The 19,750-nt window shown below is 50.9% G+C and overlaps 5 protein-coding genes across 5 annotated transcripts; 3 read left to right on the forward strand and 2 right to left on the reverse strand.

Annotated features, from left to right (window-relative positions):
* Positions 1-212: 212 nt before the first annotated feature.
* T069G_07399 (impB/mucB/samB family domain-containing protein) lies at positions 213-2,043 on the forward strand (the record flags this gene model as incomplete). The annotated part of the gene is made up of 3 exons (XM_056174609.1): positions 213-275; positions 360-657; positions 710-2,043. The coding sequence occupies 3 exons, from the start codon at positions 213-215 to the stop codon at positions 2,041-2,043; spliced, it is 1,695 nt and encodes a 564-aa protein (XP_056028188.1).
* Positions 2,044-4,423: 2,380 nt separating this feature from the next.
* T069G_07400 (uncharacterized protein) lies at positions 4,424-6,561 on the forward strand (the record flags this gene model as incomplete). The annotated part of the gene is made up of 3 exons (XM_056174610.1): positions 4,424-4,985; positions 5,065-5,940; positions 6,002-6,561. 3 exons carry the CDS (start codon positions 4,424-4,426, stop codon positions 6,559-6,561), a joined length of 1,998 nt encoding a protein of 665 aa, XP_056028189.1.
* An 841-nt stretch (positions 6,562-7,402) lies between these two features.
* T069G_07401 (DENN (AEX-3) domain-containing protein) lies at positions 7,403-10,979 on the reverse strand (the record flags this gene model as incomplete). Its single annotated transcript, XM_056174611.1, has 4 exons — positions 7,403-7,869; positions 7,929-8,013; positions 8,095-10,229; positions 10,307-10,979. 4 exons carry the CDS (start codon positions 10,977-10,979, stop codon positions 7,403-7,405), a joined length of 3,360 nt encoding a protein of 1,119 aa, XP_056028190.1.
* A 5,974-nt stretch (positions 10,980-16,953) lies between these two features.
* T069G_07402 (uncharacterized protein) lies at positions 16,954-17,970 on the reverse strand (the record flags this gene model as incomplete). The annotated part of the gene is made up of 2 exons (XM_056174612.1): positions 16,954-17,842; positions 17,900-17,970. The coding sequence occupies 2 exons, from the start codon at positions 17,968-17,970 to the stop codon at positions 16,954-16,956; spliced, it is 960 nt and encodes a 319-aa protein (XP_056028191.1).
* A 672-nt stretch (positions 17,971-18,642) lies between these two features.
* On the forward strand, positions 18,643-19,600 carry T069G_07403 (uncharacterized protein; the record flags this gene model as incomplete). The annotated part of the gene is made up of 2 exons (XM_056174613.1): positions 18,643-18,870; positions 18,923-19,600. 2 exons carry the CDS (start codon positions 18,643-18,645, stop codon positions 19,598-19,600), a joined length of 906 nt encoding a protein of 301 aa, XP_056028192.1.
* Positions 19,601-19,750: the final 150 nt, after the last annotated feature.

Genomic DNA, 19,750 nt, shown 5'->3' on the forward strand with positions numbered 1-19,750 from the left:
CAATTGAACCCCTACCATGCTTTGCTCAGTCAGGGTGGGCCGTGAATTGGCGGCACTTGGTCAGCGGCATTCACCTCCAGTGCATTTCCGTACAATGTCCATCCGTATCATCCAACAGCTCCTGTTTAGAGGCCTTCTAGCTCTCTAGCTAGTAAATAATCCCTTCGCCTCGTGAGGGCCAACGTCCCCTTTTTTGCCCTCGAGATGATGCCATGGACGGCTCGGGGGTCAAGAAGCCGCCCAAACGCCAGGAAGGCCGCATCATTCTGCAGTTTGTCCGTCTTACTCCCTACTCTGCCGTGAATAGAAGGTAGATGTCTAGTATGTATGTATGTCTTGCTAAACTCGGCCCGTGTTAGGACTATGACTGCTTCTACGCTCAAGTGTTCGAGCAAAAGAACCCGGCTCTGAAATCAAAACCGCTTGGCGTCAAGCAGAAGAACATATTGGCCACGTGCAACTACAATGCGAGGCGGCGCAATGTCAAGAAGCTCATGCTCATCTCAGAGGCAAAGAAGATATGCCCCGATCTTGTCCTTGTCGACGGTGAGGACCTGACGCCGTTTCGGGACATGAGCAAAATACTGTTCAACTTCCTAAGATCTCACTCTTGGAACGGCAAAGCCGAACGCCTTGGCTTTGATGAGGTCTTCTTGGGTGCGTCTAAGAGTGCACGGTAAATATCTACATATACTAACAGGTCTACCAGACGTGACGGACATTATCGAATACAACATGTTCTGTCTAAACCGGGCCTCGATGGCTGAATCCTTCTTCTACCTATCCAAAAAGGATCCCGAGCTGGGCTTTGCATGCGATTTAACCTCCATTGCAGGCTGCGTTGTTGGTGCCGCCCCTGATAGTGTGGATTTGGAGAGCCCCATCTATTTGAGACACCTCTTGGGATCCCATCTTGCCCAATACTTGAGACTCAAGTTAGAGCAAGACTTTGGTTATACATCGACCTGTGGCATCTCTACAAACAAGCTTCTGAGCAAGCTGGTTGGTAGCAAGAATAAGCCGCAGAATCAGACAACGCTTCTTGCATTGACTGATGATGATATCGTCAACTTTGTAGATGGACACAAGCTTCGCACCATCCCAGGAATGGGCTCCAAGATCACGCACCTTTTGGAAGCCCATATCTTGTCCAAGGAACTCGATCAGGACCTTGGTCCCTTTGATTCTCTGGTTACTGCAGGGGAAGCTCGTCTCCATCCAACCGTCACGCCATCCTTCCTAGAAACACTTTTGGGTGGCCCAGGGGCTGAAAAAGGCATCGGATCTCGAGTTTGGGGGTTTCTTCACGGCGTGGATCCTACTGAAGTCAAGGAAGCCACCGATGTACCGTCACAGATTAGCATTGAAGACACCTACAAGGGCCTTGAGACGGTGCCCAGAATAACGGAAGAGCTTCACAAGCTGTCTTGTTCTCTCATCCGCAGAATGAGGGTAGATCTCTCTGTCCTGGATGATGGCTCGGATATCCCAGGCAGTCGCAAGTGGATTGCTCGACCAAGGACGCTTCGCCTCTCGATTCGATCGTGGCCAAAATCAGATGCCTCCCAGTCTCGGGACTTTAGTCGCGTGTCTCGGTCGGGACCGTTGCCAAGCTTTGTGTTTGATCTCAAGGCTGACATCGATGAGATCGCCCAGCAACTAGTGGCAGAAGCGCTTCTACCATTGCTTCGCCGCCTACAGAATGAAAAGGGTCAAACGTGGAATCTGCAGCTGATTAATATCTGTGCCGCAAACATGGTTGCCGGAGCTACTGGCGACAAGATGGGAGCGGGACGGGACATTGCAACCATGTTTAAGAGGCAAGATGAAGTGCTTGCCCCATGGAAAATTACCTCCGAGGTTATTGACGAGGATGACCAAAATATGGAAAATGAACCGGAGAGCCTTGTGCTGGAAGATTCTGATTCTGACACTGGCATTTCCTGGGAGGCTACAGACAATTCAATATGCGCTACCTGCGGTCATTCTATTCCTTCGTTTGCGCTTTCCGCCCACTCAAGGTATCATGAGCTAGGCGAATGAGCCACGCCAATTACAATCACAGTTTCATTGAGCAAGAGATCTAGCCGTGTTGAGGCAAAGACTTACACCAGCAGTAGCTACTTTTGTGCGATGATATTGCATATCATAGTTGACTACTTGCGGACCACAGACGCCATGCCCTTTGACTGCGCTGTGAGCTGCGGTGGAACATGGTGCTCCTGATGCCTATGCGCAGAGAATATTCCACGAGGGCGCATACCCTTGTCTGGCCGCCTTATTCAGCCAAAGTTTGAGAGGCAACTCGAAGCGTACCGGCTAGGCGGGATTGATGAAGCCACCTCCTTCGCAATTAGTGTCACAGACCAAGGCGCAAGTCGATGGAGGTTTCTGTGCAACACACGCATTAATATGGGTTTCATGAATGAGGTGGCTTGGGCCGTGTAACATATATACATTTACAACCGCATTAGGCAATACGAATGGGGGACGATGAAGGGGGGCTACTTTAAAGACATTGTTGGATCAAGTCCTGTGGCAGCTTGTAAGGTTTAACCTTTTGAGCAAACCTTTGTAGATTAAGTATATATTTTATTTCATTAGTACCCAAGAACTCGGGTTAACAAACAGAGTAATGATAAGATAGATTCGTTTCCGTCATGTTTGTGGACGGATAGCTGTCGTGTCTGTGCCACCTTTGATGTGTCCCGTTGTCAGACCAAAGCTTGATTGCCTTGCCCGTCTAGTGCGTTGACAGGTCGATGTCTTTCAGCGAGAGAGAGAGAGAAAGATTTCAATGCTACGATATGCCAGCGACACATCTCTCATCTCTTAGACGCGGGTGGTCGCGAGTAAGCTTAACTTGATGCCCTGGCTGGCGGCATAGTATTGTTGGGGCGGCAGTATTCCTATGCAGCGGATATATACATACTCAACAGACATGGAAGAGATATTGATTTTGTTTGCTAGGAGTCTCGATCCAGCAGCTCCCTCGGTTCAGCCTCAAAATGCCGATTAAAATGCCCCTATCGGCCTCACCCTGGGTCCTTTTGTTATCCTCCTTTTTCTTATACCTTTCACTTCTTTGTCCTCTTCTCTTTCATCCAGTCTTTCCCCCCTTCTCTTCCCACTCATAGATTCGGCACTTCATCGAAACACGCACGGGAGTAACTTATCGCTCAGCCACGCAGAATAAGGCGACGGCTCCTAACATGCAGTGGCCAGCACGGGACGCGGAGCCGGTGCAGACGCCATGCGGATTCTTGGATAGCCGGTGCTCTGGCAGCTTCGCCTTGCCACTATCGTGCGGTCTTCTCGTCTTTTTGCCTTTGTCCTCCGCCCGCGATTGGATTGCTGTTAGCTTGGTGAGTTTTGTCTTTTGTTGTCCTTCTTTATTAATAGTATTGCTGTTGGATCTGTATTGCTGCTGTTTATTATCTAAGGTACTAAGTATAGTAGTGTGTTGGTCCAGAGTACAAAGGGAAGTGAAGCCGTTTCATGGTCTTTTTACATCCCGCAACCGTACGTGATGCAGTGACTTCGCCTTTGTTTGCCCTTTATTTTACCCTCCCATATTTCCCTGCGGCTGTGTTTATTTGCTGCCCTTAGCTCCTTTTACTGTAGACCGACCTTTATCTCCTGTATTACGGTGCATTGAGAAGACAATCGTTTTATCAGTTGTTCCTCTTTTCTATCTTTCTTTCTTTCCTTCCATCTTCCTTCCTTCCCTCTTCTTCCCTCTTTCTTTTTTGTTTCTACCTCCTTCTCTCTCTTCTATTCTCTCTCTTCTCCATTCTGCTCCTTCCCTCAATGACTTGCATGCATGAATCTGCTCCTGCCCTCCGTTTCGGAAGCAACGACTGGCCGCCAGGTGCCTGCCGGCCAGTCCCAAATTCACCAGCGTTCCTTCCCACGGCCTTTTCGGTTCACCTTCTGTTCAGATTCTGTTTGTTTCATCTCCATTCCTTCTTCTCGTTTCTTCCCTCTCCTGATTCTTCTTCTCTCCTCTCTTCTTCTCTCAACTCGCACATCCACCAATATTGACCCCCCTTCTCTATCACCGGGTTGATATGCCTGTTACTTCTTCGGACACATCACAGCTTCATACCCTCTCGCAGAATTTGGCCTCTTTGATTGCTATTTCCACCGTCATCACGAATCGATATCTCGTCCAGCCATCCTCACTGGCATTCACCCCGAATCTCAATATCCACTACTCAATTGCTCAGGAGCTTGTCTGCCAGAGATCTGCATCCCGCCTTCAGACCTCAGTAGGCCAGTCTCTCAACGTTGACGGGCGATCGAATCAACCGATCATTCTCTAAGAAGAGGGCTCTCAAGAATTAGACACTGAATTTCGACACGGCACGATACTTCATTCTCTTAAAGAAAAGTCCTGCTCAGGCGAATCAGAACGTTGATCATGGCTCGGGGACGCGGAGGCGGCAATCATAGCCAACGTCGCGCAGTCGACCTGACCGGTATTATCTCAATAGCTGAGAGAAATGACTTGGAGACTTTGGTCAAGGCTATTACAGAGAGAATGGCCAGAGATATTAGCAACATCTTTGACTCTCCTCCCGTTGCCCCCATCCAAGGCGACCACGATCATCACAAGTGGCTTTTGCTCCCCTTGTTGCATCACAAACAGAATAGGTCGACATCCCATTCCCATTCTCTAATGGGCTTGATACACGCCAATTCATCGAATCCTTATGACAAGGCTCGAGAAATCATCGAAAAAGAAGAAAAGCAGGCTATGACTCCACAGCTACGCGAGTTGAAAAAGGAAGCCTTAGGCTTCTTTGACAAATGGCAATCAATTGTTTTGCTACGGGTCAAAAATGTTGCTGTGAATGATCAGCAATGCTTCCAAGGAAGTTCTCGTGGCCGTGGTCGCGGACTGAGAGGAGCACCTCGCGGGCGAGGCGGAAGTGTAGGCGGCCGTGGTGGGGGAATAATACGCTCCCAGACTCTAGCAACAGGTTTGATGAATCTCTCCTAGCTTCCCATCCTTCTCCAACTATACGTGGAGAGAAATTTTGCAAACTAACGATCTTGTAGGACCGCCTCGTGCACCCTCGAACTATGCGGATCGTGATTTGGCTGCTCGTCACCCCCCTATTCCGAATGCATTATGGACTCTGGATATGAACAAGCGCAAATCGCTGCTGCAGATCGTCTTCTTTATTATGTTATCCATGCAAGAGTACACGGCAAATTCGAGACAGCTCCTTCTAGGCCTCACAACTTCCTTGAATCTCCCATTCAAGGTGTATCAAGAGGAAGAACTGCGCCTTGCTCAAGGATTGGCCAAGGCAGCTCTTGACCAAGCCAAGGCGGATCAAGCCAAGGCGGCCCTTGATCTTTCTCCGGAGGATGCTATCAACCAAAAGTCTGAGGAATCGAAGAGCGCACGGCGTTGGAAAGTTGGATTGGGAGGCCATCCGGGAAAGCTTGCTGCTCCAAAGCTTGCTGCCCCCCTTATTGACGTCGGTATTGGTACCGCACATGAGGGCCTTGGCATCACCTGCTCTGCCGCTGCAAGCCTTTTGGGTACAATGGCAGAAAACGCAACTGCGATGGGAGCCCTTTTCGGTATAAATGCTTCGAAACCGACGGCCAAGATGATGGAGATTTTTGCCCGCGAGATTCAAGACTTTGCATTCATCCCTCTTCATGGTGTGGAAGGCTCCGAGTATCGCGATGCTCGAGAGATCCCTGCGGAGCATCGTAGGCTCTGCCTTACAATTGCTCTGAGCGGATTTCTTCTCGAAGATGAAGACGCCACAAAAAACTGGCGGTGTCTTGGCCGCTTTACGGAGTCTTTTGTCACACGATGGGAAGTTGCAGCTCTTACCAATCTTGGCAACTCTCTCGAGGAGGTGGTAAAGAGCAGTGCTTGGATGGATGGGCAAAAAGAGATTAAAGCTCGCACAGGTAAGTGGAACTGGGCTGATTTAACAGAATATTAACTCTCAATATTGACGTTAATGTGCAGTCTTCTCAAGCCTCATCGATTCCACCTGGCCAGTTAAGCTGCTAAGATCGAGCAAGATTATGGACAATTCTTGGAGTGTTGGAATGGTAAGAGCAGAGAAGGCTGGTGCTGTCCTTGCTGACGCCATTATGCGACAAAAGTTCCAGGGAGACAGGCCAGTTTCATTGGTTGGATACAGTCTTGGGGCCCGAGCCATATACGCATGCCTCATGGTGTTGGCAGAGCGCCGACAATTTGGAATTGTCGACTCAGTCATACTGATGGGTACCCCAGCGCCATCGGAAAGTCGAGTGTGGCTGACGCTCAAGAGCGTTGTGTGCGGTCGCTTGATCAACGTCTACTCAGAGCACGACTATATCCTGGGGTTTCTATATCGAACCTCCAATATTCAATTCGGTGTCGCTGGCTTGCAGGAAATCCAAGGGGCAGATGGTGTCGAGAACTACAGAGTGCGTAACCTTCCTCGAGGCCATCTTAGTTACCAAAACCAGGTGAGTCAAATTTTGAAGAATGTTGGCTGGGAGGATATCAGGGCGGATGTCATCAAAGTGGGAAAATGAAGTGTATCAAAATACGCCAGGTTGTAGGTTGTTGCTTGTTCAGCCACGTACTTTTACCAGATTGTTACCAGACTCGAACGGAGAGTTGTGTGTTCTCAGACTTGGGGAGAAGGACTCTGTATCGTTCGTGTTTGAACCCCAAGCTTGTTTATCTAGTCAGATGCGGCGTGAATAGCTTTCTGGTCGACTGTTTTTGTATTTATTTAGCTATTATGGTTCAGCCAACTTTGCTACTGTCTATACGATTTATCCATTCTTAGGTAATGGACTCAATTCTGTTCACTGTTTGTGTGTATGAGCCATCTATATGTCAATATCAAGAGGTCAGCAAGTTGAGTGCACAGGCAAACACAACACAAATCCGTGAAAGACGGTCAAGAAGATCAAATCAAAATAGTCCAATTAACAAAGAGCTCCCTTGCCAGAAAAAAAAATTGCTTGTTCTAAAAAAAAAGAAAACGAGCTTCCCATCCCGTTTAGGTCAACCAGTTCAAAGAAAGAAAAAAACCAACACAAACTTGGTTTTTTATATGCCATCGTATGCCTCTCTCCTTCACCTAATATGAAAAAATTCCATGCATGCATGCCCTTTTTTTTTACAGCTGAAAAAAAATAATCTCTTTGACCCCTTCTTTCCTCCTTTCTTCCCCCCATTCGCGAGTATGTTGTGACTTTCGACAATAGATTACATCGATGCGTAGTGATTTTATTATACATTTGAAGTTTTTATCTTGCTTCTCATCCACATCGCCGTTTTTCTCTCACTCTCCTTTTCAATGCAAAGTTCGTCCACTCTTTCCTTTTCACTTTGTTAAAAAAAGCCAAGAAAGAAAAGGGGATCTCATAGAGGCGTGCCGCCCAGCATGTTCGGAACTTGCTTTCGAGCAACTCCCTTGGGACCACGTGGCTCAACACGGGGAACGCCCTGGATGGTGCGAGGCTCACGCATGAGCGATCTGTCAAGGCGAGCCGGCATCCGAGTCACGATGCTGTGATATTCGCCCGGGAAGTTGCCCTTGGGCAGAGGCACAGAGGCTGTGCGCCATATGTGCTCTGAAGTATCGCTAAGATAAGGGGGAATCTTGCCGTTGCTGCCGCTGCTGGATGCGCTGCTGCCACTACGGCCGGACGGCGAGAGCCCCCATGAATTGGTACCGCTGTTACCGCGAAGCGTAGACAGCCGGGACAAGCTCGAAGGCAGGCCGGTGCGTCCACGGGCCTTCTTAGCCATAATGATCTCGTCAAAGAGCCGAATTTCAGGCTCAGAGGCAAGCTTGATTTCTCTGTCATGGATAAATTCGTTGAATGCTGTGGAACTTGATTAGCAGCTGCCGTGACAACGTAAAAGAATAGAGCAAAAAACATACCTTGCGTCTCCCGCATCATTGTAACATACTCTTGCTGATCGTAAGGGAGACTCTTGATGAACCCATCCATGTCAAAGGCATACAACTGGCCACCATTCTTCTGTTGCTTTGAGGGCTTGCCCAGGTATTTGCGGTATGTGTACAACAAGCTTGCAAGGCAACGCACAAACGCCGCTCGGACACGGTCGGCGTGGAAAGCCTCGGTACACACCAGGGATACGAAGCCCAGGCATCTACCGTGGGCCACGGTCTTACAGGCACCGCACTTGTAGAATCCATCGCCTTCGGACCTCTCTTCGCAAATCGTGCAGACCGATGCGGTGTCCTTGGGGTTCCAGTTGAAGCAGTGTCCCTCTACCCAGACCGTCGTATCAGTGTTACTGACTGGCTGAATCTGCATGTTGGGCATAATAGTTGAGGCCGCCAAAGTCGAGGCTGCGTACGTCGATGGAGCGTAACCTCCTCCAAAAGACGACTGAGAATCCAAAGTTGAGATGGATAGGTTTGTCTGATGGCCGTTCAGGAAGGGGAGGCTAGGCCGGTGGACGGGCTGGTACTTGTCGACGCCAAAAGAGGAGCTTCGTCGGCCCTTGTCTTCTCCAAAATGCCCAGATCGCTTCTCCCGAAGTGTCGCGGTCAAGGCGAAGCCCGAATCACTGCGCGAGACCGGAGTAGACGGCATGGGAGGGAATTTCATGGAGACTGGGGATACGGAGGATTGAGGGCTGGTGTGATTCGACTTGCTCGTCCCTGGTCGATCAGATTTACCTGTGTCCACCATAGACACAGAAAATCCGTTAAAGACTGGAGGTAATAGCTCAGTTGGGGGGTCGGGATCCGCGAAGCTAGACGAATTCTGAGACACCCATTTGCCGAGAGTCGACGGCGGAGCAACGCTTGTGAACAGAGATGCGTTTTCCGATGAGAAGGAATCATACGGGAAAGCCTCCATTGCGTAAGGGGGAGGCCCTGTGGTAACACCGTATCGAAGCTTGTGCGGAGCCGCAACCTGCAGCAAAGACATCAGCTTCCTACGATGCTGTCGAGGTAAACGGTTAGGCTGCGACGTAGCATCGATAGTGTCCTTGTCAAGATCAACTAGGACATAATCATCATCAGGGAGATCAATTCGCTCATAACGGCGTTCCACGCCAACAATATATGGGCAAGGAGCATCAAGAGCAGAGATCAACCTGGCGGGCAGGATAGGAATAAAGATGCTTGCCCATTTTAGAGGGTACAAAAGGTTTGCGAGAGCATGGCAGGCCAAGTGCAGCATGCTGGTGTGAGAGGAGAGGAAGATGATGCGAGATTCGGACATGGCGTATTCAAACAGAGCGACAATGTTCTCAAGGGAGAGACATCTGAATAGAGCGTAGATATCAATGGTCCTGGAGCCGGGAATCTCGTTTGCCGCTTCTTTGCGGGAGAAGAGGCGCAGTTCCCGTACGCCAATCTCGACTTGAGTCTTGGAGCCCAGTGGGCTAAAAGCTTCAGTACACAGATTGACGACATACTGCTCCAAAGGTTGCCATCGGCCGACCTTGGGAGAGCTTGGAGGGATCCTGAGGACGGCACCGTCGGTCATGGGAACAACTATCGCCTTGAGCCATTCTTTCCAGAATGCCATGTTTGCAGGATCTCTGCCCAGAATACCATACGCGCGTGGGGCCCAGAGACCTGTCTCGCCAGTTGTAAGGCCCTCAATTCTGGAGGCCGCACCGTGTCTCAGGGGCCTAAGCATGTCCGTCATGAGGGTAATCTTTTCCTCGACACCGCCGATCTCATCCTCGAGCCTATCGCGGGCTGGGGTGCCTGAGGGAATTGTCCCAAGTTTAGCCAAGAGCTGCGACAAGTGCGATCGCTCGCTGGCGAGGCGCACACCCAGGCTTGCGGCCAGCTCCCGCTCCTCGTTGGACATGTGGCTCTGTCGCCAGTCCTCGCATTTGTTCTCCACCACCTCGGCCACATCGGCAGGTAGTGCTGTCCACACAATGAGTGTAATACCGTACAACTTGGAATTGTCGTCGGATGTCATTGTGAAGCCGTGCCAGGTAGACCTCGGCCGATCATCGGACGAGACAATCTGAACATCATTGGGGAAGGCGAACATGGGCACATAATCGGGGAACTTTCCTCGTCGAGCGACCTCGTCGGTAGCAGTCTTGGGTGGGTACCGGTCCAGGAGCATAGGCTCGAAGCGTCTCTTGAGGGGATGCATATCGGGATCGGTATTCAAAGGCTCGGGAGGGGGGATCACCGAGTTGTAGTTACTAAGTCGTCTCGTGGTCCTTATTGAAGCTATGACAGAGTCTTAGTTAGGCATGATCTTCAAGTTATACACGGCAGGGGAGAAAGGGAAAGGGAAAGGCACTCACGAGCTCTTTGTGACATGGGTCTGGCAACGCTGGGCTGCTTCCGCAGGCTGTTCATATCCCTAAAGCTGATCTTGCGGCGGATGCTACCCTTAATGCTCCTCAGAGGACTGACCCTTCCGCTGGGTTCAGCCTCGTCGGCACGAATGCGCTCAGCCCGAGGGTTTACCATGGGCGCTCGTGCCTGTGTTTTCGCGCCAGCACTGAAGGAGAGATCCTCAAGGAAGTTCTCCCTCTCTGCGGCGAACTTGAGAAGTGCCTTGTCGAAATCAAAGTCTCCCATAAGGCCCAAGAATTCGCCCATCGAACCGCCATTGTTGATGCCATCCCCGTTAGGGATGCCGCTGCCATTGCCAATGCCTGGCTTGGCCTTTATAGTGGCACTGCTCCTGTTGCTCCTTGTGTTGCCATCATCCTCCTCGATGGTCTGAACGGAATTTCGGCCGTCCAAAGAGAGCTTGGAGAAGCGGTTGGCAGAATTCTGGCGAGAGTGGCGAGCGGCGCTTGGCTTGGTGTGATTGCTAGCAGCGTCCTCCTCATCCTCGGGCTCTCCATCCTCGACGATGGTAGTCGTCTCGGTGGAATGGGTCACTGGCGGCAAGGACTCATCGTAAATCACCGCCTCTATGCCGGCGATCCAGAAGTATTCCGCCAGGGGAGTCGATGAGCCCTCCATGTCATGTCAATAGTTCAACCCCCTTACCGTCAGACACGGCGATTGATGCTTCGACAAATGTGCAGTTGCAGCCCCTCAGTGGCCTTGCACTTTGGTTTGGCTTGTCTCTGTCTCCTGTGCCAACACCCAAATTTTTTTATTTTCCTTTTCGTCTCGGCTCAGGAACGTGCAGTCGGTGAACGGCGCGTGGCACGTTGAATGCTGCAAGAAAGTCAGTAGGGGCACGCAGGACAGGGGCATGGAGCCTGTTTGACGGTAGGTGGCATCGCTGCCGCCACCAAAGCTGTGAAACAGCTACAAGTACGCACCGAGACACAGGCAAGGACGCTGCCTCCTATTTCTAGTGATTGTGCCGTATGGCTTAATTCAGGGAGAAGAAAGGCGACAAAAGGGCGAGGTCGACCTGGAGAAGAATTGTCGTGAAATTGGACTGGGGGAAAAAAGGCGCCGTGGGAGGGGGGGTTTCGTGAGCCCCTTTGGTCTTTGGTGCTGCAGAGCTTCGATGCCTCGACGTCGATTGTTTTCCAGGATGCTCCTGGTCCCGCAAGCGATTCAAACGCCACAGCTCAGCACTGGATTGCCAGCTCTGGTCGACCCGGCGAACGAATGCATTCGCAGCGCAACAGAAGGATCTGCTGGAGCGGTGCGCAGTGCAGAGAGCGGACTGCGGAATGCGAACTGCGAAAGACTCGAGGGGATTAAGGTGGTCTCGAAAGGGGAGGAAAAGGGTCGCGCAAAGCCCCCCGGCATGGCTATGGGGCAGAGGTACAGGTACGGGTACGGGTACAGGGACGGGTGTCCATACAGGCACTACAGTGGGCTTGTAGGGACTGGCCTGGGGGAGTTTGGGGGCGCCAGCCGGTTTGGCACCGATCTGCGCCGGCGCTTGTTGCAGCCATCGACAAGCGAAAAAAGGTGCAGCCAGGGAATCGCAGGTACCGCTACCTTGCGTCCAGTGCAGCAGCTGCCCCGTGCAAGCCAGAAACAACAGGTCTTTCAAGCTCCCTTCGTTTACGGCTGTGTTTTTCTCAGTAAATAATATCGCATCCCACCCGTTTCATGCCAGAGACGACGGAGGGCTGTGACTGGACATCGCTGATTTTAGCCGCATCAAATGGCTGCCATCCTTTTCTCGATCCCAAGCAACAAACGATTCTTCAAGCACCTGTAATCTGTACAGGTGCGAGGCTTGCAGGGGTCTGGCTTAAGGTACAGGTACAGTTACGGAGCGCTGGAGCCAAACGGTACTAAAATGGCAAAACCTGTAAGGTACCAGGTACTAGCCGTAGCGTTGCGAGTTGCGGAAGCAAGCCACCCCGTCGAGCCGTATAGCAGCCAACGCCCTACCTAATACCCAAGGGAATCGACGGCTCTCCAAGGCGCTGGGTAGTCTCTACATCGGCGACAAGTACAAAAGATAGCACTGCAAAGAATGATGGCTGCGTTCATGGCACTAAACTCCAGCCCGGCTTGAGAGAACGAACACTTGCATCCCAAGTATTCAAGTACCAGTACGGATGGAAGGAATGCTTGCAGGTCGCGTTCCGCTGCCCTCGTTCACCTACTAGTTTGGGCTTCCACGCACGGGTCACGCATCTCGCAGAAGCAGCGGCAGAAATAGCATTGATGGAGCAGCCACAGGGATCAAGCAAACATTAGCACTTGTAAGCATTATAATTGGGTGCTGCCGGGTTTGGCAGTAGAAGGTACTGTACTTGGTCGAGAGGAGGCTGATTCTCTCGCTGGTAGGGGTAGGTAGGTACCTGCATGTTGGTTCTTGTACACCCAACTCCGTTATTCGTACTGGTGCTGATGGGAAACGTCCACGGATTACAGACCCAGGGATCCAAATCAGTCACCATGCATCGTCTTCCGGACCTGTTGGTCAGTCGCATCAGTGCTCCGGCATGGCCGTCTTTGCATTTGCATCGGGTGCAGGACGGCGGCAGGCGATGACGTTTTCTCGTACTCACAGCAATCAATCCGTCTAGGATCGGGGTGTTAAACAGCGTTCATGTTGTCATATTCGATGTCAGCAAGAGAGTCGAGAACCCAACTGACTGCAGGATCTATGCCCACCTGGTGTCTTATACCTGTTGCAGAGCGTTATACGAAGGTGAAGACAACCAAGACCGCCAGTTCGGAGCCGATTATCAAGAGGTTGAACGACTACGTGTACCTTCGGTGAACAGGTACCTAAAGGTACAGCTACAATTACAAGACGCCTTCCTTGGGTACAAGTAAGGCACTGAGGAGGTGTGCTAATGCATGCGGGTTAGAGAAGAGGATGGGCAAAGATACGAGTCACAAAGAAGACCTAGAGGTTTCTGCTCCTACGACAAGTACCGCATCCGCTGCCTGCCCGGTAACAAAACCTCCAGGCTGTCAAGGCAGGCACGCTACAAATTTGTAGTGCAGTTGAGGTTAGGTTCAGAGGTGCCATTTTTACCTCTTCCATCATCTCCAACCGTCCCCGAAACAAACGACCGGCATTGATCTCTCTTCACCCGGACAGGCAGCGGAAACATTGCCGGCCCTAAGCTCATACTATCGATGTCCAGGCAGCTTGTGCTAGGCCAATTGGAGATGCTGCTAGGTTAGTATCTGGCGTAGCACAAGTATCAAGGTTGATATGCGAAAAATCGACAGCATGCTAATAATTCCCAAGCGCAATCGCCACAGTGTGCTGCAGACAGGTTGAATACAGAATTGGACAGCCAGTCGTTGGGCAGTCCCCAGTCAACTAAGTGACGGCTGTCGGGAGGTGTGTCTACCAGTGCAGTTGTGCGCTGGTCGACTGGTAAGCAGCAATCCTACTACAGTCCCCCCAGACTTGAAAGGGTGATCCGAGAGCCAATCTCGAGCTCCATAATCGATGCTCCATGACTTGCATGCCTCATGTATGCGCATGTACAAGTACGGAGTAAGCTGCTGTGGACACTCCGTAGACTAGCACAACTCCGCCTCCTCTCAGAACAAGAGGCATGGCAACCACGTTCAATCAAGCGGCAGAGACGATCAACAGGTTATGGAACGTGCATCATCTACAAATACGAGTTCTTGGGACAGCACAATCATCTCTTCCCGCGCCTTTCGATACGCTGCCTCACTCGTGCCTCTTGAGAGATGCAGGCAAGCTTCCAGAATCAGAGCCGGAATCCCTCTCCCAAACTCTAGGAACCAGGCACCAAATCCAGCAACCCAAGGCGTCAGGGATACCCCTGGCACGTCTAGGGCGGTAGGCGCGCCTCGCGTCAACTGGCTCGTCGTCGGCCTTCTTCCTCTAGCGGCGGCTGATGACTCCTGGGGGTGCTTGTAATATTTCGTACTTCTGCGGTACAGGATTATGATTGATCGATAATAAGATGGGCTCTCTCTTCTCACCGCAATCGCTCTGCTCTGCAGCCATCGTGGGTGGCTTTGAGCAGCACTCCTCCCTGCAGGCGATATTTGCGCACAATCTCGAAGCGCAAGGGGAGAAACCCTGATAAAAGGTACTCCGATTGACTGAATGCTACCAGTTACATGCCCGTATCTATGCAGCAGAGACCTCCTGTCGCCACTGAGATGCAGGTACAGCCACGCACGCGAGCGACAGCACCAAGCACTCGGACGACGCACATGGAAGCAATCAACCCAAAGCCCAACTTTAGCGGTCTCCAACTAGCCCCTGGACAAGGTTGTTTGGCTCCGGCTGGGAAGCAGAAGCACGGGCCTTGGGAAGCAAGTGCTGCGCGAGTTCGCACTAAGGAGAACTAATATGGGATATGGGCGGAGGACTTCGTATACGGGACAAGATTCGTCTCCATGGAGTTGGGATACGGAGCACGTTGACATATGAGGGGAGGACCCCTTTCTCCTCGAAGCTGGCTAAATGGCTTGATACAGCTAGCTTTTGGTCTTGAACCGTCTTTCCGTTCTTCGCCGCTCGAATCTTGTTTCCCCCCTTGGTTATCCCTCTGAGGCTTGACCAACTCCAGACCGAGCAGCGACGCTGGTGATATGTTACAGCCCATCTAGGAATCTTTTTTATGGTGCAAGTACGAGTACATACTTCGTACATACAGGGGATGGCCACCCTTTTGCAGATTCAGCAGCCTACTTGGACAAATTGGTGCAACTGGAAGAAAGCAGCTGCAGGCCGTTTCAGGACACCCCACATATGATGTGTCACGATCTTAGCCAGCCACCCACTCGGACTGCTCAATCCAAATTGAACCCTTGCTTCGTGATCAACCTGGATCACGGAATGTTATCGACGGTGACTGCAATCACGGATCATTGCGGATGCCACCAGAACTCATATCATCACGACATGCCCCTTTAATGACCAGCAGGTGAACCAAACTATCAGCTACGAGTATCACTGATCATAAGCCACTCCAGAAACAATGTACATGTTCGCGCTTGCAAATCCTACAAAAGACCCCTCCAATTCATCCAACCAACGCCGCCAAGGGACCAAGCAATCATGTAACGCCACGCCTCTCAGTAGCTCCTACGTCAAGTCTTCAACCGGCCCAATTCGTTATGGAAGGCCGAACGCCGATCACATTTAATCATTTTTTCTGTCGATCGTCTTCTTCAACTCGGCGCATTTGTACCCGATTGGCGGCTTCACATTAACTCTGATCTGAATTATGCTCCCGATTCAATCTTGCGACTGAGTCTCCGTAATACTGAGTATCATCACTCATGGCTATCTTGTTGCTTCTTACCAGTTCTCATCTTATATCGTATGTCTCTAGATTGACGTATAATCCCCATTGGGCTTCAGCAAACCCTTCAAATTACTATTTGATCAGCTACCCCATGCTCATCCATCGTCTTCCATTCAGCTGTAATAAATTCATACCCAGCAACAAAAGAAAATACTCCGAACTCCATATCCATTACTACCTACCTATCGTGCTACTAGCCTCTTCTTGTAAGGCACTATTTCACCCCTTAAATGTTGCAAGGGGGGAGAGAAAGGACTGAGATGTGATACTGCCACTCGTACTTCGTACATACGGAGTCTCAGGCAAGGAAAATCGGTTTGCATTTTGAGTGGCCATTTCTCAACTTGTAAGAACTCGTATGATATGCGTCGTCAGCATCGGGCCACATGGCCTTGCATACACGACGTCTTTGCCTATTAATAGATGGGCTCGTAATGCTTGGAATAGATGGGCTCGTAATGCTTGGGAGTGAGTACTGTAACACTGGCGGGCGTATCCCTGAAATCATGAATAGGTGTTTTAGGTTAGCTGCTAGCGTTGGGTTTGGAGCGGCATGGGAAACGTGAGTAATAACAGACCCTGCTTGACGGATATCAAGCTGCATACGTGCAATCGCGGCCAATTGACTCTTAAAATAACCTCTATAACAGTAACATTTATTAAAAGATGCTCTAGATATACTGCTGTGAATATCTCCGGCCATGTCCTATATCGCCAAACGTACACAACCCAGATAGATAACAGGTAACTTTCTCTCCTCTGTTTTCATAGGATAAGACGCCCAGTCTTTGTAGCACAGAATCCTGCCAGGTAACACTCATAAAGTCCCTATCAATTACAGTCGTACATGTGCGAAAAACAGAGCGGAAACGCACACCCGTATGTTGTGCTCCGTAGCCATCGGCTCTTGACTTTCTGTGATCCGGTGTCCTCGTATCCTAGCACGGCAGACGGCCGTCAGACCGGGCCATCGGGCTCTCATTGCCCCCCCTGTACTCCGTACTTGGCCGTGGCTTGGCCCCTCCTTCGTGAATCGTAAATCGTGTATCGTGATGCCTCTCCACCCCCTTGTTCCAGTACATGTCTATGGAACGCCATGCACTTCGCTCAGCTACGCTATCAACTCATGATCGGTAGCCGAGGTGACGCTGGTCTGGTCCGTAAATCGAAACGTTTAGACAAACGCTCTGTAATAGTCCTTGGCCTGATTTGCTTCTGTGTCAACGAACAGGTTTTCCAATTTCCCTCGTCTCTCATCGAACGGCAACCCGAGCACCAAGCTTGCCTGTTGACAAAAAACCTCGGCATCCCATCTCTCCTCTCCACCCAATGCCCAATACACCAAAGATCATTCTTCCGTCCGCCGTCAGCCGTGGGCCATTGTCTGCACCCTTCTCCTGCACCAGGAAGCAAACCTGCTCAATCTCGCCCGGGTGCAACACCGGCTTCTTGTCCCCGTCCGAGCTCCAGTTGCAGTCGTGATAGCCCAGGCCCTCCTCCGTATCCAGCACCACTTTTTCAAGCTGTATCACGTCTTCGCTGCAGTTTTCTAGCTGCGCCTCGAGGATCCATTTCTTGATGTTGCTTGTATCCGAATTGAGGCTGCTGACCTTGGTCCTCACGATCAAGGACGCCTTGCATATAAATTGATATAGCTTCCTGAACGTCCGTGTCCGTCCACTCGTCTCCGTAGCCTCGGAGTAGCTCACAGTCACGGCCAACACATGATTGCCTTCCTCCTTTAAATCAAAGCCAACAATCTTCTGTAGCGTTCCCCCCGGCTCAAGATCGACCCCTCCTGCGGGCGCCGCACCGTGTATGTTCGCAGGCCCGAGTTCAAGCTTCTGGGTGCCTCCGAGGCCAGGGGTCTTCATCTCAGCCTCGATGCGAACATCACGTATGCGCTTCGCCGCATCAGGGGGGAGATCATTGTTGGCGCAAAGGGTACAGCTAAACGTTTCGCCCACGTAGGCCGAGCCGAACGATACCGGCAGGTTGAGAATCGGGCTGAGTAGGAACGGGTCTGGGTTCGTATTAGAGCCAGAGTATGCGAGTGAGGCGGGCGCCGGCTGCGACTTGGTGTTGGGAGGAGAGAATGGGGGATCTATCGGATACTGCGTTACGAGCGATGGCTGAGAGAGCCTGGCAATTGTCTAGGTGAGGAGCGATCCACTCAATTGACAAGCGTTGGATGCGTACCTGAGCACTTTGACAGAGACCGAGTGCGGCTCCTTTATAGGATCGTGAGAAGGATACGCTTGATGGCTCATTTCTCCCCTGATTGCTTTGCACTTGTCGGTTTATGAATGTTCGGGACGTCAGAATCAGACAGGCGACCACGGATGCGGGACACTTTACGCAGCTGGCGCTGAGCTCCTTATCGATAAGTCACCAACTCTCTATTCTTAGCACTCTAGCGTCCGTAACTTATAGCGGGGTGCCCCGTACGCTCTGGGCGTCTCTTTCGGGCCCTTGGTCAAACCAAGAGATGTATTCAGACAGTCTTGTGTCTGAATTTACCATTGTATCTCGTAGACGCTCGTAAAGCAATAGGCATAACTATTTTGTGTATATGTAATTCATGTATAGCCCGATATGTCCTGCAAATTATTGTTCTAGAGAGGCCTGGGAAGCAGAAATAGGTTCCTGAAATTGTTATTAGTGCCTGTACGTCCCTCAATTGAAGATCGCCCGTCTCCAGCCTCCGATAGCCGGTCATGCGAGATTTCCTCTCTGCTCCTATCTCTCCCCATTCAATTAGTATTTATGCGTTCTCATTGAGATTATGAAATTGGTTATGTGAAATTAACTCATTACAAGGACATTGTATCTCGCTCAGCAAAAGAAGGAGACGGTCGTCCCTCTTCATTCTCGTGTAGTTCGCCAATTGGGCCGAGATCGCGCCTATGATACCCTCAGCATCATCAAGGCCATTTATCAACATGGCAAAGCCAAATTTACTGCTCTGCTTTGACGCCTTTGGCACATTATTCAGCCCCAAAGGCGCCGTCGCCCAGCAATACGCCGAAGTTGCACGACAATGCGGCATCACCGAGTTTAGCGACAACGAGCTTCAATCTCGGTTACTAGCAGCCATCAAAGAGGAAAGGGAGCAGAACCCAAATTACGGCAAAGCAACCGGACTAGGAGCCACAAAGTGGTGGACAAATGCAAGCGAACCCCATATCATTCTCTGAAACAGCTATTCTAACATTTGTTCAGGTTATTCACAAGACTTTTACGCCGCTTATTCGCAGCGATCAGGCACTTCCCCCTACTCTGGTTCCGAAGCTGATGCATAGATTTTCTTCAAGTGAAGGTTACGATGCTCAGCGCGATCTTGTCCCTGCGTTAAGGGCATTACGACATGAGAAATCGCTGCAGGGCTTTGACAAGGTTGTCATTGGTGTAGTCACCAATTCCGATGACCGAGTTCCAAGCATTCTTTCATCCTTTGGACTTAACGTTAGTCCGGCGCGGTACGGCTCAGAAGACGAAATGGATGCCAACCACGAGGACCGATATGACATTGACTTCCATTGTATGTCTTATGATGTTGGTGTAGAAAAGCCAGACACGCGGATCTTCAACGCTGCCGAGCTCATGCTGTCCCGTATCATCGCCGCTCGACACGGCAAGGCTCCTGCCGAAGCCGACTTGCAGAGTTGGCAGAAAGTTTACGTCGGCGATGAATACGCCAAGGATGTCGTCGGTTCAACCGATGCAGGATGGAATCCTGTGTTACTCGATGTTCATGGGACGTCTACTCAAGTAACCAGCCTGGAGGACTGTCCACCGCAGGCTCTCCAAGATCTTTTCAAAGAATATGCCGTTGTCAGGGTGCGCTCGATACGAGGGCTAGCATCTTGGCTCACGGGGAGGGAGTGGGAAACAAAATAGAAGGTCCCAGAGATAAATCATACTACGGATGTCCCTCATTGTACACGCCACTTTTAAGATACCGACTACAAAGATTAAATGCGTATAATCTGCTATAAGCTATGGTTTTGAGCTTAGCTTCATACAATGCAAGTCACTACTTCGACCGTC

Source organism: Trichoderma breve, chromosome 4 (genome assembly GCF_028502605.1).
Source record: "Trichoderma breve strain T069 chromosome 4, whole genome shotgun sequence".
Classification (NCBI taxonomy): Eukaryota; Fungi; Ascomycota; class Sordariomycetes; order Hypocreales; family Hypocreaceae; genus Trichoderma; species Trichoderma breve.